The 21792-nt window shown below is 51.6% G+C and overlaps 1 protein-coding gene across 8 annotated transcripts in view; it reads right to left on the reverse strand.

The window, feature by feature from the left end:
• The window catches only part of EFR3B (EFR3 homolog B), a 169036-nt gene that overhangs the window by 122360 nt on the left and 24884 nt on the right, over positions 1–21792 (reverse strand). Inside the window, exon 1 of one of the 8 annotated variants that reach the window (XM_043510040.1) lies at positions 10931–11082. The exons of 6 other annotated variants lie outside the window; for them this stretch is intronic. In XM_043510040.1, the coding sequence (XP_043365975.1) occupies positions 10931–10937 (7 nt within the window). In that variant the 5' untranslated portion in view covers positions 10938–11082. Of the gene's footprint in view, positions 1–10930; positions 11083–21792 lie in introns of those variants that run through there. One more of the 8 variants, XM_038396986.2, reaches the window with a different exon arrangement.

Here is a 21792-nt window from a genome sequence, read left to right on the forward strand (position 1 = left end):
TCCAAAGCCTCCTGCACACCACGAAACAGCCCATCACAGCGGGTGGGAGGCGCAGGGAGGGAGGGGGAGGTGCTGATCAGCTGGGCCTGCCGGAGGGCAGCAAACACTGGGGGGCTGCAGGGAGGAGCTGATAGGGGGGCTGCTGGTGGGTGCTCAGCACCCACCATTTTTCCCCCATGGGTACTCCAGCCCCGGAGCACCCACAGACTCAGCGCCTATGTTCCCTACTTTAGTATATCTTTCCTTTCCCCCTCCTTCTTCCTTCTCTCTAATCAGAGTCTGGCTTAGCCAGCCAAAGCTGTATATTTTCCAACACTGCTGTAAGCCTCTGACCAAAGAAGCCGCTAAAAGCACTGCCCTAAAGAACAGCTCCATGCTGGTTCCAGTTTGCCAGGTCTCAGAGGGGCTGTTCACACCACGGGCTGGGCCTGTGACGTGCCAGCAATGAGGCCGCAAGTAACAGTCAGAACCAGAAGCTGCATATTCTCTCTTTGCTTCTCTCCCCTTTTGTGTGCTCTAGGAAATGGATCGGACTTTAACAGCAGCAATGACCACAGCTCCAGCCTGTCTCCACTAAACTTCTTCTCTTTTTCCCCCCCAAAGGACAGTTCATGACCATCTTTAATTCACCAAAGAGACTGTCATATGGGAAGGGGCGGGATTTTCCTTCTAAAAAGCCTCTTCAGCTAATGGGAAAGGGATGTTAAAATTAAAGCCTTATTGAACGCTTGTTTGCAGTGTGGTTGTAGCACTGTTGGTGCCAGGCTATGAGAGAGACAAGGTGGGTGAGGAAATATCTTTTATTGGACCAACTTCAGCTGGTGAAAAAGATATTTCCTCCCCCATCTTGTCTCTTTATTTAATACCTGACATTTAAAATGCTTTAACTGTTTTGCCTTCATTTCTGTATCTTTAATAAAAGGTGAAAAGGAGGTTTAATGGTGTTTTTGCCATGGTGCTAAGCAGGCTGATGTCTTTATGCCAAACCCCAAACCTTGTTTAATACTAGTTAATGTTGGTCAGTTCTTACAATCACATTAACACCTTTGACTCTTTGGGCCCACACACCCCATCTAAATTAATACGACAGACCAGATGCTCAGAACTGATCTTGAATCCCAAATCCTTCCCAGATTTGCCCAAATCTAATTTTTCCCTTCCCTTTTTAATGGGGTCGCAATGCGGATAGAGCCAGTTAAAGAGATATTAACTCTCACACATGAGCTCCTTGGGGGCAGGTTTGAAGCTCGTTCAGGGCGTGATTCAAAGAGGCATTGAGCACCCACAGCTCTCATCTTCCATGGAGCTGCACCAATCTGGATCAACCCGTTAATATAAATCAATGGGACCTGTGCTCTTAAACCACTTGCTGCTCTTTACAAATCCAGCTTTAGAGGCTGATCTCCTATAGCAGTTTCTCTCAACCTTTTTGATACCAGGGACCAGCTTGCTGCCTTCCAAAACTGTGTCAAGGAGATCTCAGGGACCAGCACCAGTCCAGGGACCAGTTGTTGAGAAACAAATGTCCTATATGATGGATCTTCGGCTGGTATAAATCAGCATAGATCCATCAGTGAAGTCATGCCAGTTTACACCCACCAAAGATCTGGCCCAGTACTCTCTACACTTAACCACCCAGCCTGCTGCTTTGACACTGACACAAAGATTAAATAATGGCTGGATTACCTAATTAATATCACGTGGTGATGACTTGGTCCTTTGTACCCCAGGTAAACTACCCATGCAGGGCAGAGATTTGCACCGGGAGGATTTCATTAGGCACCTGGTGTATGTGGGGTGCGAATTCATAAAGCCAAGAGCGTGGTTTTGGGACGTTAAGCTTCTCATTACCCAACAAATGGCAGAAGGAAGAAAAGCACTTAAATGGCAGGAAATGCAGCTGCGCTAGCAGGGGCAGCGATTCTGGACTGAGCTGGGGAGCCACACTGAAAAGTCCCGTCAGAACGGGGACAAAGCAGTTGCAGGTTATTGATCCCTGCGCAGAAGGAAGCAAGCAAAGCTCAGTGCTCTTAGGAGGTACAAAACAGATCCCTGGTCAAACTGGAATCAGGATTGTGCTACCAATGGTCTAAGGGTCCTATTCTGAAAGGAGCAAGACTCGGCATCCTAAATACAGGTACAGATTGCAAGGCTCAAGTGTGGCTAGTGGGCACAGGGATTTTTCCTTCCCCCTCGAGGGTCACAGTAGCTAGGATGTTTTTCCACAGAGACTTTCAGCCTCAAATGACTTATTTTAGATTTAAAAAGAAACCACAACAAGAAGGAACCACAGTTAAGTCTCTTTGAGAGAGAGCACAGCGTGTGCATCTCCTCGGTGGCAGGCTCCGACAAGTGCAGGAACAACATGGCTGCTGGACTCTGCACACAGGCTGAGCTCTTGGAAATTTAAAGATACAGTAGAGAAAAAAGGGCTTAACAGTTTCACCTACGCCACAGTTGCCAGATTACAGCATAGGCTAACCCATCTACAGCAGCTGTGGAGCCGGTCCCCCTTTTCCACACACAAAAAGGTTCTAGACTAGGGGTGGCCAACCAGAGACCGAGAAGGAGCAAGAATTTACCAGCGTAGATTGCCGAAGAGCCAGAGTAATACGTCAGCAGCCCCCCATCAGCTCCCCCACCCCGCTCCCAGCGCCTCCCACCCACCGGTAGCCCTGCTGATCAGCGCCTTCCCCTCCCTCCCCGCACCTCCCGATCAGCTGTTTTGTGGCGTGCAGGAGGCTCTGGTGGGAGGGAGAGGAGCGAGGGCACAGCAGGCTCAGGGGACGGGGTGGAGTGGGGGCAGGGCCTGTGGCAGAGCCTGGAGTTGAGCCGTGAGCACCCCCCGGCACACTGGAAAGTTGGCGCCTGTAGCTCCAGCCCTGGAGTCAGTGCCTGTACAAGGAGCCGCGTGTTAACTTCTGAAGAGCCGCATGGGGCTCCGGGGCCACAGGTTGGCCACCCCTGTTCTAGGCCCTTCTCAAAAACTAAAGCCAGATCATCATCCATATTCTCCATTTTCAAAAAAAAAAACGAAACATTTTAAAAAATTATCCAATATTTTTGTTTACCTTCCCCCCCCCCAAAAAAAACCCCAATCTGGTTTTCAGTAAGAAAACTCTTTTTAGAAACTGCCATCATGGATTTTTCCCCCAAAAGACTGCAACTGGGGCCATTGGAACCCTGCAAAAATGGCAACAGCTTTGACATTTCAAATGCTTTTGTGAAATAGTTTTGCTGCTTTGCAGCCGGCTCCGCACATAGTTTATGCAAATCAAAAATCCCTGTCCCCACCAGTCCAGCAACCCCTTTTAGAATCACAAGCAACAGGTCTACGTAGGCCTGTACCTAGCACAGTTCTATTCTCAACAGCCTTGTCTCCACCGCCAGAGTCTGTACTTAGCCCTGTCCACACTCGCATTCAAGCCATTGTCAACAACCACACCCTGTGGCCAAGAGAATCTGCTAGTGGAGACGCGTCTAATGTGGACAGGATCTAAAACATTTCCACCTTATGCCCTGTTCTCACCCCAGGAGTAGGAAGGAATGTTTAAACATGGATGGGGTCCAACTATGTTGCCACATGGATTTCCGTTTCCCCCAAGCTCTGACAGACAGACAAGCGCTTCTATGTAAAATGTTTTAAGAATCAAATCTGTCCTCTGCCCGAGAGTGCAGCGAGCAGAGAAGTCATCGACAGCATGACAGAGGGATTGTGGAAGGACCAATTGCACCAAAGTAGCTGAAATGCCAGTGCTTTCTGTCCACACTGGCACTGCCCAATGGCACAGTGACCCCGAGCAGGCGGTCTCACTGTGGAGTCTCGCCTCACAGCAAATGCCATTGCAACGGTGCTAAACACTCGTGCACAGCTGGGAGCACTTGCGGGCACGAGGTGTGTTACAAGGGTCACAGGGTTCGCAGGGCTAAAATTCTCTCGCCTGGTGGGGTCAGGAAAGAAAAAGGATGCTGGCTACATGAGAAGATGATGTTTTAGTCAGGTTATATCCCTGGATTCACCCATGGTTCCTGAACTTGGTTACTACATAGTTTTTTCTATTCACAGAGGGAATAGGAAACTCTTCACAACCCTGGGCCCCAGCCATGTTCCACACTAGGGGGCCTCTGCCTATACTACAGAAATAACCACCCAAGGCTCGGCGCGATTCCCCAGAAAACTGTTACAGTAGATCCTGTGCAAGACACTGGCTCAGATCAATGCAGTCCATTTGTGATACACCAGCCAGAACAAAAGCAAACTCAAATGTGCCCTTCCCAATAGCTGTCTGGTAGCTGCATGCTCCTGGCATCACCAAAGAGCTTGTTTGCACTTTCCAAAGTGTACTGTGCTTTCAGATTTCGAGAAACTGATGCATCAGCACGTCCTCCAAACGGTGGAGAAGATCCTCTAATTGTACATCCTTACTATATTGTCTGAGTTTATAAAAGGAGCAGGCCTCTTCCTATAAATATGCTGCTTCTTTGATATGCACAGAGTGTTCTCCGAATCCAAACCACAGCCTTGATTACAGACCATCTGATGCTATTGGATGCCTGCACAAAGACCCCTGAACGAGAACACAACTGTTCAGACACAAGAACTCTGAACAGGAATACAAGCCTGAACTTGCTCCTGGAGGAGAAGTTAATAGCCAGACCAGGGTCGTAGGACATCTTGGGTCTATTCCTCAGTTCTGCACAGCATAGCCTGCCTGCTCATCGCTGAGCAAATTACCTAAACTCTATGCCTCCATTTCCCTGTTTGTAAAAAGAGGATAATGAAACCTCTTTCACTCACACGGTGCTGTAGATCAGTGCTCACGATGTACTCAAAGTGCTGTGAGATTCTCAGACAGGTGGTGCCAGAGACAGGACAAAGACTGGGGAATACTGCAAATAAACAGACCCTAGGCATCCAGCCTAACAAGCCAGTGTTGATCACACAGGGAACAGTCCATAAGTGTAAGTACCGATGTGGAACAGGTGAAAGTCTAGTAGCCTCACAGGACTCAACTAGCTTGGTTAGCAGAAGTTCACGTAAGTCACACACAAATTAGTTTCCATTCCCACCTCTACTATCTACTCCACATAGAGGAAAATAGTGTTCTACTGCTGCCCTCTAAGGGAATTATTCCTTTAGCTCAAGTGATAGTCTGTGCTTCAGTGTGATGAAGGTCCAGGGTTCAAATCCTCTTGATGACAACCATGATTGGAGTTATTTCTTTCACATTAAGGTGCTCAAATCCCTTGAGTTTCTCATTCAAAACATGTCCAGGACTCAGCCGCAACCTCTAAGTTTCGCAGTTTCAATGCAAAAACATAAGTTGGCCCAGGCTTGCTCAAAACTTGAGTCTGGGTTCATCCCAAACATACTGATGACACCACGAGGTGTTAAGCATTTGTAAGAGGGCTGAAAGTCAGGGAAATTGTGTGCGGATTCAGGTACCATAACAAGCGTCTTGTATGGGCACAACCCAGCTGAGCAGCCCAGGCTGCCACTCTGGAGAAGGCGTAAAACAGGAATAGCAGGTGTGTTAATTACCTCGTGGGCGCGAGATGCAATGGAGGGCTCTAGAGGAGAGCCGGCCCAGCTGCTGCCCGCACCATGCCTGAATCCAAGAGCGTGCCATCAGCTCCTCACTTTCGAGAGTAACTCATTACAAAATACAGCCAGACTTTGCATCCTCCTCTTCCTGACCTGCTGACCCGACCCGACCCGTCCCACACAGTGCTACTGAGTTAATGCAAAACATGTTGTTATATTCCTGCTGCCTAGGACTTGATGACTCGCTCTCGGCTAGGGGTGCTGACGCACCACATGGCAGTCACTTGTTCCAGCGGTGGTCAAAGTGGCTGATTTTCCATCGTTGCTGTTGTGGTTCAGAGGAGATCTTCTCTTTTTTCAGCTCTGCTAGTGTGGGAGGCGGCAGTTTCTGCTGGTGATCAAAAACCATGGTGATGGGTACAGTAGAAATAGACTGTAGCAACAGGGTAGATGGTAAGACAGTATAGGTCCAAACCTGTCAGCCTGTGACCATCTCCACTGCAGACTTAATTGTCAATCAACTCCCACCTCGCCTGGGCTATACAAGGCACACAGGAATCACAGCATCCTAGAAGCAAGATGTGACCTTGGGAAAGTCACTTAAGGCCATGTTTTCAGAAGTATGTACTAACTTTGGATGTTTGACTTGAGGCATGAAACCACCGACTTCACCTGGAACTGAAGGTGTGCTGCAACCTCTGAAAATCAGGTTGGGCACCCAAAATGAGTGGGCACTTGCAAATGTGGCCTTAGCCTCCATGCCTCAGTTTCCCCATTTACTGAATGGGAATAACGACCCTCCTGGACTTTTGGAGAGGAATGGATGAAAAACATTCTCTCACCCAAACCAGCAACTCACACCAGAGCTGATCTCACAATAATCCTTCACTTCTATAGCATTTTCCACCTCCCCATGTTACAAGTATTGATGAATCAAGCCTCACATCCTCCCTGCATGGCAGTAACTAGCCTTCTCTCCATTTGAGACCTGGGGAAAACGAGGCAGGGTAAGTTACAAGGCACACAGGAAATGTGTGGCATGCAGACCATGACAGGGACAGAAATAAAAGCCAGAACTTCTGACTCCCAGTCCTTAACCAAAGACCATTCTGCCTCCCTACAGAAATGTGAGAAGCGCATCCAAAAGAGGAGTTGACCTCACTGCCAATGCAACAGGAGAAAGACCTTTGGGCCAGAACCTGAGATGGTACTGTCAGTGACACTACACTGATTGCTGGTCCAGCCCTACAGCCACAACTGAAACAAGCCATATCCTTGTGCTTTAGCCCTCTACGATTAGATCTACATTGCTGCAGCTATGGCGCGTGGACACTTCCCACAGCGACGGAAGGGGGTTTCCATGGCTGTAGTCAATCAACCTCCTTGAGAGGCGGTAGCAAGATTGATGGAAGGATTCTTCTGTTAGCCTAGCTGCTGCTACAGCGCAAGTTAGTGCGACGTCACCAGCTCAACCTACACTTTAGGTGTAGGTCAGGCCTGAACATTACCTGGCGCCAGCGATGGGGCATATGCTGCTTTGCTTGGGAGGTCATGCCACAGCCAAGCAGATGTCACTAGCCGAGATGCACCGAGAACAGGGCAGTTTGGTGCGGTTCCTACGGTGCCGTTGTGGTAACACTGTTAAGAAAAATGCTCTGCCATTTCCTTTGCTGTCCTTGGAGTCTTGCTGATTTCCTCAGCTTGCTGTGTGGCCTGTCACTTCGGTGGGGGAGGAGTGGAGACATGTTCCTCAGGCTGGTGAAGGGAACGAGGGGGTTTCATGCAGCAGTCAGAGATACGCCGTTCTTTACAGTAGAGGTTCCGACTTCCCCAGTTTGGAAGACTAAGGGCACGTTACACTGCAGTAAAAAACCCACAACCGAAATCTGCAACAGGGGGACGAGGGGGTGAGCATCAGAACCCGGGCTCCAGCTTGACCCTAAATGTCTACACTGCAATTTTTAGCCCCAGAGCCCGAGCCCCATGAGCTTGAACCAATTAACCCAGGCTTTGAGACTTGGTGCAATGGGGTTATTTTACTGGAGTGCAGACCCAGTGCCTGGCCACCCCTATTACATATTATCTAACACATCACAGGGTGATACTCCCCCAAAACCCAGTTCGGCGGCACTGGCAGCAACCTACGCCACACTGCAAATTTCAGCTCACACTGTGGGGACAGTGCTGGTGCACCGAGGGCTGGCACTAGGATTCAAAGGAGAAAGAGCCTAGGGCAGAAAGCACTAGGAACACTGGGAACTGCTGCCCTGGAAGAGTAATTCCTGGTAGCTAAAGCTGGCATGAGAATGCCCGTAGCAGGTGAAGTCTTGGGCCACAGGCTGGTTTGCATTCAGCTGGCTTCCTGAATCGGTGCTGCTCGCTGGCCACGCGCAGCCAGGATCTACGGCCAGCTGTTGCGATCTCATGGGAGGCTGTAAAAGGCCCGAGACCTGGCTCCTGAATACAGAGTGGCCAAACGTCCATACCTCCTGCCTCAAGCATTTGCAACCTGCAGCCAGCCCAGCAGCGTGGAGTAGATGGGTGAGTAGATGGGTGGGGACTAGATGGGTGAGGAGCCACCATGCACCTCAGAGTCTAACAACAGAAGGTAAGTGCAACATCTGGGAATCAGAGCAGAAGGAAGAGGACTAGTGAACCCTGCTAGGAGTGACTCAGCACTAGCCATGCCTGCTGTCTCAACCCTTCAAGATCATCAGAAGCAGGACAGTCACTTCGGCCCTCACAACAGCAGGACGAGAATATCCGTCTGATCCTTACAGTCATCTCTGCTCAGCACCGCAGAGAAGAGCGAAGGGAAACCACCAAGGTCACTGGGGGACAATTCTCTGCCAGCCCCTATTGGGGTAAAAGTGTAGTCCTGTGCCTGAACAAAGAAAAAAAAATCACCTACTGTTAAATATCTAATCCTTGCTAGAGCCCAAGAGAGAGTAAAACAATTAAAAAGACACCAATAATCCCTTGCCTTTCTAAGGCAACTTTCATCCAGAAGGATCACACAGCACTTTACAGATTTACAGGCCTGGATCGCTTCCAGCCAACAGGGACATGCAACAGCTGGGAAATTGGTTTCCAGTGCTCTTCCAGGCTGGAGATTTAAGTGGTGACATCTGGGGAATTGTGCGGAAGAATTTCCTTGTGTGTCCTGCAGTGCTTTGTAATTTTCCCACTAGTCCTTGCTTGGCGCGGAGGGTGGGGGCAGGAGAGCACACTGAGTAGTCTGGAGCAGGTGCTTTGGGAGGGGCAGAAGGCATTAGCCCAGCACTAACCATAAGGCAGGCTGTGTCTGGTAAGAGCTAAATGCTTTCTCCAGAACTGAAGAGCCGAGATCTGCCTTGGCCAATGGTGCCATCTCAGAGGGAGAGGTCATAGGATGGGACAGGGAAGCTTGGCAAGCAAGCCTGGAAGCATGGGCCTTTAAGATCAGATAGATGAAATGGCACTGTCAGTTGGGCCTTCCCCCTGTCCCCAAGCTGTAGGGGGTAGGTCCCACATGGCATTTGATACAGTGGAGTCAGCTGTGACATTTTGGAGACCCTCAATCTCTGTGACCCCTAAGGCTCCTGATACCTGTAATTAACCCTTTGGGTCTGGTTTTTCCAGAGGTGCTGGGCATGGGTGCTCTGCTCTGGGCCACAGCGATGGCTGCTCTAGGTCGCCAGTCTAGAGTTAAGTGCCCCCTTATAAGCTCCTAGGAAAATAAGTCCGCAGCTAAGCTGCAGAGTTCAGATCCCAGTCTGGATCCAGTGCCCAGGCCCGGGGAGGAGGTGGGGAGGGACTAACCCAACATCAAACAAGACCCCAGCCCCTCCAACAGCCACTCCTGCAGGTGGGAGACCTGCATGATAGGCTGATGCTCTTGGAGGACTCAGAGCGTTAGGGCATCCCGGGGCAGGTGCAGAGCTGAGGGTTTAGAAATGCTGTGAGAGCTTCTGCAAATTAGCAAGCAGCTTCACCCAGTCTGTTTCCACCCGCTGGTGCAGCTCCTCTGAGGAGCCAAGCAGGCCTCTGGAGAGATGTAGCTGGAATCCTACCCCATTCGGGTTGGCGCTGACGGCAGACCCCCTTCCTGTCACTGCGCCATAACCAAGAAAGCAGGGGGAGAGGGTGCCTTGCCAAGCCGGGCACATGCTTCTCCGTCCTCAGCGAACAGCCAGAGTCAGGGGCCAGAATCGAGGGTCACAAGGACACCACTGTGGCCTTTTCAGCAGGTGAGGAAACATCACCTCATACCACCTAATGCCTATATACAGAAAAATACAGGCATGGAGAGGCAAAGCAACTGGCTCACGGCCACCACACAAATCAGCCACACACCCAGGACCAGAACCTGACTGCGGAAGTCCTTCCTCCGGCTCCCCTGGGCCCACCCCCCTAATATTACCTCCCTTAGGAGATGGTCTCCTACGGGGCTAACACGTCCCAGGGCATTTTCCCCTACTAGCCTGTTCCAAGCCCAGCAGCCCCGCACGCTGCAGGGAACCCAACCAGCCCAGAGTCGCAGCCGCCCCAGAAGCGTCTACACGAGCCAGAGCCGCCCCACGATCTGCGCCGCAGCAAGCCCTGCGGGGAGAGCGCGCAGCGAAGCCCGCGACCCGGCGGGTGTCCCTCCCCTCTCCCAGCCTGGCCTCCCTTCTCAGCCGCGGCGGGGGGCAGGTGTGAGCCAGCCCGGGGCTCCCGGCGCCCCTTTCAGCCCAGGCAGGCGGGGGACGGGGCTGGACCCCGCCAGCAACCTGGGGACACGCAGCAGCAATGTGGCTGGGGACGGAGCCAGACGATCAAGCTACGGGGCGGGTGGAAACCCCCCCCACCACCAAACCGAGCTGCCTGATCCCCTGCTGCGCCCCACCCCCGGGACCCGATCCCCCATCCCGGGCAGCCTGCGGACCGCTGAGCCGGCTCCGAGAGCTGCGCGGGGCCGGGCGCGGCGCTCGGAGAGAGCCCGGGGCGCAGCGGGGGCGCACGGGGCCGGGCGCGGCGCTCGGAGAGAGCCCGGGGCGCAGCGGGGGCGCACGGGGCCGGGCGCGGCGCTCGGAGAGAGCCCGGGGCGCAGCGGGGGCGCACGGGGCCGGGCGCGGCGCTCGGAGAGAGCCCGGGGCGCAGCGGGGGCGCACGGGGCCGGGCGCGGCGCTCGGAGAGAGCCCGGGGCGCAGCGGGGGCGCACGGGGCCGGGCGCGGCGCTCGGAGAGAGCCCGGGGCGCAGCGGGGGCGCACGGGGCCGCTCTGCTCCCCTGCCCCGGAGAGACCGGCCCCGAGGGGGCTCCAGCCTGGGTGGGGGGGAAGCAGCCGCGCAAAGCCCGCCCGGGCTGGGGAGCGGGGATGCGCCCCGGATCCGAGCCAGAAGCCCCCGCCGCCCGGTTCTCTCACCGTACATGGCGCCGGCTCCGCGGGCCCCAGCAGCGGCCGCCGCCGGCTCTGCCTCTCATTCACCGGCGCGCCGCCCAGTGGGCCGGAGAGCGGCGGGGGTGGGGGGGCGGAGGCAGCATGAATGGGGCGGCCGGAGGCTCATTCCGCAGCGGGGAGAGCCGCCCCCGCCCCCGGGAGGGGCTGTTCGTCTGGATCCGCCCCGCCCGGGGCTGCTGGCCCGTGCAGCGTCCCGCACACAAAGGGAGAAGGGGCCCAGCCCAAATCCCGTCCGCCCTGCGGCTCGGCTGGGCTGGGCTCGCCCCCTCCATCACACCGGAGCAGCCGCTCCTCCTCCGGCCGTCGGCACACACAGCCCCCGGCTCTCCCAGCTTTGCCCAGCCCAGGGCTGCACTTGCCGGGGATCAAACGGAGCCCTTGTCCCGCACCACTGCCTAGGTGCGCCCCGCCGGGAAGGAAGAGCGGTCAAGGCACCAGGCTGGGACTCAGGAGGTCTGGGTTCACATCCCAGCGCTGCCCCCACAACCCCTGCATGACCTTGAGCAAGTCGCTTCCTGCGGGGTTTTCCACCTGTCAAGAGTGCTCCCTAGCTTTCAGGGAGACACTCACTCTGGCGCCTGATGGTTTCTGTCTGACAATCCAGCCGGGCCTGGGTGGGCTGAGCACTTGCAAAGCTGGCCTGAGGTGTCTATGGGCCTCAGTTGCCTGTCCCTGAAATAGGCACAATAATCCTTTCTACTGTGCCAATGCTGAGAGGGTCAATTCAACTGATGTTTGTGAGGAGCTTGTCCATGGTGGTCCCTACAAGCAGAGGGATGGAGACTGCCGATCCCAGTCTGCAATGCCCCTCTTGGTCCAAGCACCCCCTGGGACTGGAATCTGTGCCAGCCCTGGCCCTGTATTTAAATGATGGCAGCCATGGGCCACACTGTAGAGCTCTGTGACTTGTGTGGCCATCAACCACTCCTTACTTCCCGATTATGTGTTTACTCTGCTACAAACAAGACACCGCTCCCATCTCTCACTTCCATGGCAGGCCATAAACCAGCGACCCCTAGAAGAAACAAAGCCAGCCTTTTTCCAGGGGGCTTGAACAGGAGAAAGTGTTATTTGTCCAGCAGGCAGTGACAGCCTCTGAGTGCTTAGCAACCGATCCCCAGGTCAGCCAGACACATACCCCACTTTCTGTTCTGGAAAGAGACAGAAAGATGGGATTCCCCTTTCCCATACGAGACAGCTGCCTCCCACAATGTAGGTGTAGCCTTTCCCCAGAATGGCTGAGGGAGACCTTCACCTACTGAGGATCCCCCTCGCCACCTGAAAACCTGGTCACTGCTATTCCCCACGTCCTGGGCACCATCTGCTACACAAGTGGTTCCCAGACGTGTTATCAATACATTTAAGATCTCTCCTTATCACCACGTGAAGCTGGATCTTCAGCATGTAGTACGGAGCTGAGATTGCTCTGAATTACAGTCCAGCAAGCACAAGCTCCCCATCACAGGTTAGTGCACACACACCGAGACAGGAGGTGGCAGACACTGGTTGGTACAGTCAAAACTTTAGCAGGCACATTTCCCCAGAAGGCTTGGGACTTCTGGCCTGGGATATCAAAGTCAAGGACACTCATACTTAGCATTCATAGGAAGTATGATCTAATGGACAGGGCATAAGTCTAGGACGCAGGACATCTGGGTTCAGCTACTGGCTCAGATACAGACTTCCTGTGGGGCCTTAGGTAAATCACTTAATCTACTCTCTGCCTCAGTTCCCCCATTTGGGGTTGATGTTTCACTATCTCATCATGGTACTGAGGATAAAACCCATTAATGACAGTGAGATCCACAGATAGTAGGGGCCATATAAGAACCTAGGCAGATTGACAATCAGGCCCTGTACACATCTGAGTTACTGAGTTCCCCCAGCCCCAGGTGAAGCCTTCAAGGAGCTGTGGGTGCTCAGCACCTCTGAAAAAATCAGCTTCATAGTATTGTACACCTATCAGCAATCATAACAGAGACTTACTGAAGGGACCGCTAGTAAGAGAGATTTTTCCATCACTGAAGGCAGCTCACCCTGCTGGGAACTTCAGTATTGCCTCCGAGATCAAACGAGATTGGGGGCATTCAGTTCTGTATTACTGAGCAAACAGCATTCAGTAAGGCAGAATAAGGCCTGGCACAGTGGTGTAACCATCTGAGAAGAACTCTTTCCTCTTCATTCATGATATCTTCTCCCTCCCTCTCCATGCAGCCTAGGCCAGTAGTTCCCCCTGATACAAGGCTCTGCACTTCCTGTGGCAAAGGGTGTCTTGGTAGGAAGAGGAGCTTGCGTCATGACCTATTTGGGTCTTAGTCCAGGCCCACAATGTTTATGGCAGCAGCCATAATTCAACCCTCCACCTACCTGGTGGCTGGCAGCAGCTTACATGGGACCCTGTCCAGCACCAATGCGAGGCTCCGCCCCGATTGGCAGAGTCCCAAAGCAGCTGATTGGCCCACTAGCCCTACTTAAACCAGCAGCAGGAGCAGGAAATTGAACAACTGGGCTCCTGCTCTGTGTTTCCCTGGCTTGATTTCCTGGCGTCCCAACCTGGCTTGACTCCTGGCATCTGACTTGTGGTTCCCGATCTCCAGTTTGCCTCTTGCCTCTGACCCTGCTTCCTGACTCGTGGTTCTGATCTCCCCTTTGCCTCCTGCCTCTGACCTCCCAGTATCCTGACTCAGCCGACTCTTGACACCTCTCTTTCAAACTGCAGACTCTGGCTCCGACTATTAGGTCTGGCTACCCATGACCCGCTGTGGCAGATCGGCCGAGAAGAGCTAGACCAGAGAGTCACACGTCCCCATCTTCCCATTTGCTCCCCTCAGCAACAACAGGTTAAAAATCCAGGGAGGCCACTCTCTTCTAGAGGGGATTATCCCTGAGTCTATCTGAAAATCCTGCCATTTACATAGGTATCTAAATGGAGCTACATGCTTTTCCAAATCCAGGCCTTCGTACTCAGTATTAATCTCATTACTCTCTGTTGCTGGCAATAACCCATGTGGACGTTTGAAAAATCCTTTCTCCAACCTGGAAAACACTGATTATTACATCCCTCCCTATCCCTCCCCACATTATCCCTTGTGTTTTTGTCTAGAACTGAATTCCCCCCCCCACCTCCCAGTCCAAAAAACCTGCATCAACAAGAGCTTCAACTGCTTATCCTGCCAAGAGATCTTTGTGCCCTGCACAGCAGATTCACGGATGACGTCTGCAGCAGCTCAACTCTGGGAGCCAGGTTGGCTAGCAAGCTGCAGGGACAGCAGAAGATATCGTGCCCGTCGGTGCATCACACCTGGCTATTTTTAAATGTTCGGCGGAGTGGGAGTGGCACAGGTTTCCAAAAACACTGTTTAGGTGACAGGAGAGGCTGGCGCAAAAGGGGCAAGGAGGGGGAGTTAACAAATGAAGACAGATACAGGTGTGCTGTATTTCAAACCAACAAACAGGGCTAGATTCTGGAAACAACTGAAATTCTCTAGCCATCGAAGAGGGACAGAGCACCAGAGCCAGACACATACCCCTCAGTGTGCCACCAGCCTGCCTAGAAGAGAGCAGCCATAAGACAGTGAAGCTCTCCCTTGTGTGGAGAATCAGCAGAAGACACTCAGCTTGCACATGGCATGTCAGGAAGAAGCACAATGACCCAGTGAAAATAAGGTCCCTAGACGGCGCATGCTTGAAGATGACTAGGTCGGAGAGAGGAAAGAGGACGGAGAAAGAACTCAGTAGAGATGGACCCAAACGGTTATGCGAGGGGAATTGGAATCCAGATCAGCAAACCTGGGAGGCATTTGGGTCTGGGGTTCCTGACTGGACCTCCCTCTGATGCAAAAGAAATCCAGTGAAGCTTCCACTCTGAGAGAAGCAAGATGGGGAAACTGAGGCAGAGAGAGGCCACATGACTTGCCCAGCAAGGTATTGGCAGATCCTGGCTCCCACATCCACTGTTCTCCCAACTAGGCCACGCTTACTCCCATGATGACTTGAGTTGGCCATAGCTAACAAAGGCCCCACAGACATACCATTGATAATAGTTCTCTGCACTTATTTACCCTCTGTCCTCAGGAGAAGTGAAACCCGAGCAGGCATTGGTGATCCTCATCAGGTAGGATGTGGAGCCAGCAAGCCAGAGTTCTCAGCAGCACCCTTCCCAGAGAAGGGCCCAGGAGCTGCCAGTGGGACCCGCACAGGGAAAGTGAATGAATCTTGACTCTGGGTCACATGCATCTAGCCCTGCTTCCCGTGCGGCTGAATGGCTGGTAACTAGTGGAGACATCAACACATCACTCAGGGGCTAGTGGATTGCTCCCTGCTGGAGAGTGCACAACAGGGTTTGGTCTCTGTGTCTCCCTACCCTCAATGAGCAACCCTCTCCGAGCATTGCCAGCGTTACCAACGGAAAGACAGGACCACACTCCTCACGCAGCTGCCACAGAACCAGTCCCTGTAACCCACTGAGTGCAGGGGAATCGTTCACAGTTGGTGAGACACGGGAGGGCTGATGATTTGGTGGCAAGCGTGATGGAGGTTCTAGGACAGATCAGGACATATGTAATATGTGCACAGATGGGGGCTGGCGGCTGCTGCTCTGTCACCCAATGCACCAAATGCTGGTTATCGTAAGGCGCAGATGGGGGACACTTGACATGTTTTTTATATATATAAAAGTTGTAGCAAATTATCTGGCTCCTTTCCCGTGCCCTTCATATGTCAATTGTCTTCTGAGATTGTAAGCTCTTTGGGGCAGGGGCCATGTGTTCGTATATGTTTGCACAGCCCTAGGCTCTGAGGTCATGTAAATATTAAATCATCATTATGCAGCCACTGAGTTTACATTGTATTACACCCTGGTATTGGCTCCGTAGACCGCGAGGCAAATGCAAGCTCTATTCTTCCGGTGGCATTTCGGTTACATCTAGTCAGCTCCGTGGAGCCAGGCCAGGTCAGTAATGGGAGACCCAGCCCTTTGGGGAACTCTCCCACCGTCCACATCGGAAAGGAAAGGCTGCACCCTCCTGGCCTGAGAGGAATGTCACTGCCACTTGAACACTGAGCAACAACTGGGATCTAACCAGCCTCCCGGGCTGAGAAGTCGAGTGACAAGCGGCAGACAAATACCTTCAGCCGGGGAGCGCGGATCTAATCCTGCCACATCCTCTGCCCTGCTGCCTGTTTTGAGAGGCGCCATATGGAGCTTTAATTCCCTTCTGGACTGCAGCTACTGGATGAGGAGAAAGGACTTTAGGCTAAAGTCTTGACTGCACTTCTAATGGTGCAGCCCCCGTTGCACTCCACTGGGAACGGGCCCACAGACAGCTGGCTCTGGGGCAGATTCTGTAGCCACCATGAAAGCCCAAAGGTGGCACAGAAGCCATCTGCCTTTGGAAGCACTCTGCTGCCAAAGTCTGGCCAGGGGAGGGAAATCTTGGCTTGTGCCCGCAGCAGCACTGAACGCAGACAGACCGCCCAATGTCCAACTCAGATCCCTCCCTCCCTCCCAAGGACCGCTTGTTCCTTGCACCTAGGACACAGTGTGGGGGAGCTATCCGGAGGAAGCACAAACAGGAATGCTCTGTGCTTCCAAACATGAAGCTAAGAAACTGACACCCAGAAAACAGGAAGAGGTGAACCATGTCCTACCAGCCCTGCCACCCACAGGGAGCATGTCACCCCACCGGGTCCTCGTTTATTGCAGGAGCCAGATCAAAGCCTTCTTTGGGCCTGATTCATCCTTGCACCACTGCAGGGCCAGAGCTCTGCATCTTGCTTATTCAGGAGCGTAGGGCTGATGAGGCCTCTGGCCTTAGAGCTGCCCTAAATTGTGCCCATGCTTCAATAACCCCACGAGGCTTTGCAGGGCTGCTGAATACCCCAGCCATGGCTCCTCGCTCCCTATGATGTCCCCTGCTCATGGTGTCAGGGCAGGTTCATGATATTAGGCTCTTCTCATGTGCTAATCACCAAGTGCCAAGATGCAGCTGGTCAAAATCTGGGCATCCGGCTGCCAGCAGACCACAGAAAACATAAGGAATAGCTCTGATTAGTCATGGGAATCTTCTCGCACATTTATCTGTAGATCTCATAGCACTTTACCAAAGAGGCATCAATATTCCACAGGGGGGAAACACAGCACGGAGAGGGGATGTGACGTACCCCAGACAACAGGCCTTTGGCAGAGCCAGGACTTCTCGCTCCTGCTTCTGGATGCTGGATGGGAACGGCATGCTCCCCGGTGGGGTTTGCAAGCTAACTTTGAGAGGGTGCTGGTTGGGAAGGGCAGGGAGGTGTCTCAGACATCAACTTCTCATTGCATCAGCGCAAGGCTCAGGAAACTGCTCGGGTCCAGGGAGCAATCAGCCGTATGGAGCCACTGGATACAAACCCTTTGCAGTGGCAGAATTTCTGATCATCAACAGACATGGCATGAAAAGTGCTGCAGGGAAGCTGTTTGCAAAGCAGCACCCACTGCCCGCTGATTTATGGGCCTGCTCTTTTCTGATACTTCAGCACATCTTGCCCTTTGATATGTTTTGTCACCCAGCCAGTATTCGTAAAGAACTATTTCTCAAATTAAGAGAGGCCGGTTCCAGTAAATTAAGTGCTGAGCCATCCCCTTCTCGATTGTTTATGCAGCATTTTCTTTGATGAGCCTACAGACCCATGTTCTACCAGTTTTAACTCATCATTAACGCTTTGGATGCTGCCAGTTACACAGGGACCCATCTGGAAAGCAGATTTGTGTGGCTTGAACGGTTGTCTCTCTCACCAACAGAAGATGGTCCAATAAAAGATATTACCTCCTTCACCTTGTCTCTCTAATATCCTGGGCCCCGACACAGCAACAACAACACCGCATACGCTGCTCACTACAGTTAGTTTGTAAATTGGTCATCATCCTTCCTCCCTTCTTCTGCACTTGGCCATCACTTCTCCAAACTGTCCAGTTCTTTTAATCTTTCCCAAGCCTGTCTGTCCCTCTAGCCCAGTGACACTCAGACCAAGGCTTGGGAGCCGCAAGTGGCTCTTTAATGCATCTCCTGCGGCTCTTTGCAGCACATGATATTAAAACATTGTATGATTTAATTATTAACCAGTCTAAGTTATTAGCCAATCAGGAGGCTTTTACTTTGTTATTAACTAATTGTAGTTGATAAAACAATAATACTTAGTCAGTCATTTTGCTGTGAGAATTATATATATATATATATATATTTATATATATATATATAAAATTATATATATATATATAATTCGCACAGCAAAATGACTGATCAAATATTATTTTATTTATATAAAATATAAAAATTTATATAAATTAACTAAATATTTCCTCTAGTATACTGTTCAAATACAAATATATAAGAATGGCCATATTGGGTCAGACCAAAGGTCCATCCAGCCCAGTATCCTGTCTTCCGACAGCGGTCAGTGCCAGGTGCCCAAGAGGGAATGAACAGAACAGGTAATCATCAAGTGATTCATCCCTTGTCGTCCATTCCCAACTTCTGGCAAACAGAGGCTAGGAAATATAGTACTCTACTCTACTAAGTGAAACAATGAATTCACACTCCTGTGGTAGTGGGTAGTGTTGATGGCTAATTTGAAGCCTGATCCACTGAGGTCTGAGTAGCACTGGTCTAGCCCTATGTTTCTCTTGTGTGAAATTGACAAAGCACCATCTGTCTTGTACTGAAATGCCCAGAACGGACTGCAGTGATCCAGCTGCAGTCCCACCAGGGCCACAAAGGAAAGGATCATGTCCCTGCTCCACAACATCATCCTCTAATGGCCTGGTCTCCACTATAATTCCCCAACAGGTTCAGCTCCACCTATAATAGCAATAGCAGACTTTCTAGTGTAGTTAAGGCTCAGGTGGTTTTACCATGGTAAGCCTTACTCCCTAGCTACACTACAGGGTCTGCCATTGATACTATAGGTGGAACTGCGCCCATTGAGAATTACAGGTCCATAAAATCCTAATATGGACACAGCCATGTATGAAGCCCAAAGTCACATTAACTTTCTCAGCTGCCCTATCAAATTGCAAGCCAACAGCCACTTTGTTTCGTGCCATCCTCTAGGGCGCTCTTTGGCATCCCGGCACAGGCATCAGAGATGGGGGATGGCACCAAACAACCATCGCCCCTTTCACACACTTCTGAGGCCCTGAAATTGGCAGGGGTGCAACCAGGAGAGATCCGGGGGCCTAGACCCCTCTTGTCCCCTGACCAGAGCTGGGTGATGCAATGGCAGAACTTCTTCCCTGCTGTGATGATGGAGGGGCAGCTGGGAGTGTGTGGTGTTGTGACTTGGCACGTGGGGTCTCAGCACCACCCACATTTGGCCCATTTTGGTTGCTTCCCCTCACATCCCCCCCCACACACACACTTTTGCAGTCCTCCCAGTGCCCTCGCATCCCTGCCCTAAAGTCTGCAGCTCCTTTGTATTGCTTATCCAGCTGCCGCATGCATGTATTCTAACACACCAGGCTGTACTATTACACCCTTCCCTCTGTGCAGCTCTTCTCGATCAAGTGATGGTTTTCTTGCCTGTCCCTCATCTCCCATCTCCTGTCACCACAGGACAAAGGAATGCGGAACTGGTCAGTTTCAGGCCTTCCCACCCACGTGCTTAATGTCCCTAACCAGCTCCCTTCCATTCTGTGGGTCTGATGCTGAAACTGCTGACACCCCAGTACATGCCAAGGAACTCCACTGACCTCAGTGGGTGTGACCGATCAGAATGTAGCCCTGCATCCTACATAAGGCAAATCAGAATGACTAGTGCTCGCTTTGGGGCCACGTGGAACCTGGCCTCCATGCTGCCTTGTCAGTAGGGGGTAAATGTCTGCCATAAAATAATGGATCGCACTGAATAATTCCTCTCCATTGTTGACATTGACAGGGTCTCATCATCTTCCTGCTCTTAGACATAATGCCTCCTAATACACGAGAACAGCTGTGGCCTAAAGGATACTTACAAGCCTCAGAGATTGAACTCCCATCCTACAGCTCAAACCCCCAGGCCACTGCCTGGTGAACTACAGAGACCGCTCTGCCATGCGAACACACAAGCCCTTCAGTGTGTATGATAAAACCCATTGTTTCATGTTCTCTGTGTGTGTATATAAATCTCCCCACTGTATTTTCCACCAAATGCATCCGATGAAGTGAGCTGTAGCTCACGAAAGCTTATGCTCAAATAAATTTGTTAGTCTCTAAGGTGCCACAAGTACTCCTTTCCTTTTTGCGAATACGGACTAACACGGCTGCTGCTCTGAAACAAGCCCTTCTGACATTCTGCCCAGAAGAGGGCAGTAGCAGACAAACCCATTTCTGCTACTGCAGAGTGGTACCCCAATCCCAACCCTGGAAAGAGTTTGAAACCACATTCAAACCTGTAAGGAGACGCTCGCTCGTTAAAACACAAATCAGGGAGGGGAATCTGAAAGGGTTCTATCATGGGGGCTTCCACATAGCGTCTGCCATGACACACTGGGTTTGAATATAGACTGGGAGTGGCTGGGTCATTACGCATATTGAATCTATTTCCCTAAGTTAAAGTATCCTTACACCTTCTTGTCAACTGTCTAAATGGCCCATCTTGATTATCACGACAAAAGTTTTTTTTCTCCTGCTGATAATAGCTCATCTTAACTAATTAGCCTCTTACAGTTTGCATGGAAACTTCCAGCTTCTCTGTATGTATATATATAGCTTTTTACTATATGTTCCATTCTATGCACCCGATGAAGTGGGCTGTAGCCCATGAAAGCTTATGCTCTAATAAATGGGTTACACTAAGGTGCCACAAGGACTCCTGTTCTTTTTGCGAACACTGATGCCTGAGATCCAGTGGCCTGCACCCATTCTAGTATTCGGCCACCACTTGTGAACCGCATACAAACAGCCTAGTCTGTGGGACGCTCAATCCTGTGACGCCACATGGAGGAAGCCAGGCTTCCTGACATAGCTGCCGCTGCTGCCAATCTAAACTAAAATTAGACACCACTTTCATTTCTCTGGAGATAGCCACTCACACGTGCTCCAGGGTCAGACCTTCCCTGAGCACTTAATAAACCTACCCTCCATTCAGCAGAAGGTGACATGAAACAATGGAAAATCTTGCTTGTTCCTTCTGGGGTTAAACCAGGTTGGGAGAGGGGAGTTGGATTCACATCCATTTCATTCAGAGTGAGCCCCTGCCCTGAAGAGTTTACAATTGAAACAAACAAGACAAAGGGTGAAAGAAAGGGGAGATTATTGTTCCAATTTTAGAGATGGGAAACTGAGGCACAGAGAGACTGGATCCAGGTCTACACTACAAACTTACATCAGTATAACTACGTCATCTAGGGGTGTGAAAAATCCACACCCCTGAGTGATGCAGATACACCAACCTACCCCCCCCCCCACTGCAGACAGAAGAACTTCTCCCATTCACTGCCTCTCTGGCAGAGGTGGATTCATTGTGTGGACGGGAAAAGCTCTCCCACAAAGCTGCACCAGCACAGCTTTTTAAGTAAAAAGGAAAGGAGTACTTGTGGCATCTCAGAGACTAACAAATTTATTTGAGCGTAAGCTTTTGTGAGCTACAGCTTCATCGGATGAAGTGAGCTGTAGCTCACAAAAGCTTATGCTCATATAAATTTGTTAGACTCTAAGGCGCCACAAGTCCTCCTTTTCTTTTTGCGGATACAGACTAACACGGCTGCTACTCTGAAACCAGCTTTTTAAGAGTAACCCTCCCCTAGGTGACTTGTCTGGGATCACACAGGGAGTCTGCAGTAGAGCCAGGAACAGAACCCAGCTCTCCCA

The sequence above is a fragment of the Dermochelys coriacea genome, chromosome 3 (assembly GCF_009764565.3).
Source record: "Dermochelys coriacea isolate rDerCor1 chromosome 3, rDerCor1.pri.v4, whole genome shotgun sequence".
Lineage (NCBI taxonomy): Eukaryota > Metazoa > Chordata > Testudines > Dermochelyidae > Dermochelys > Dermochelys coriacea.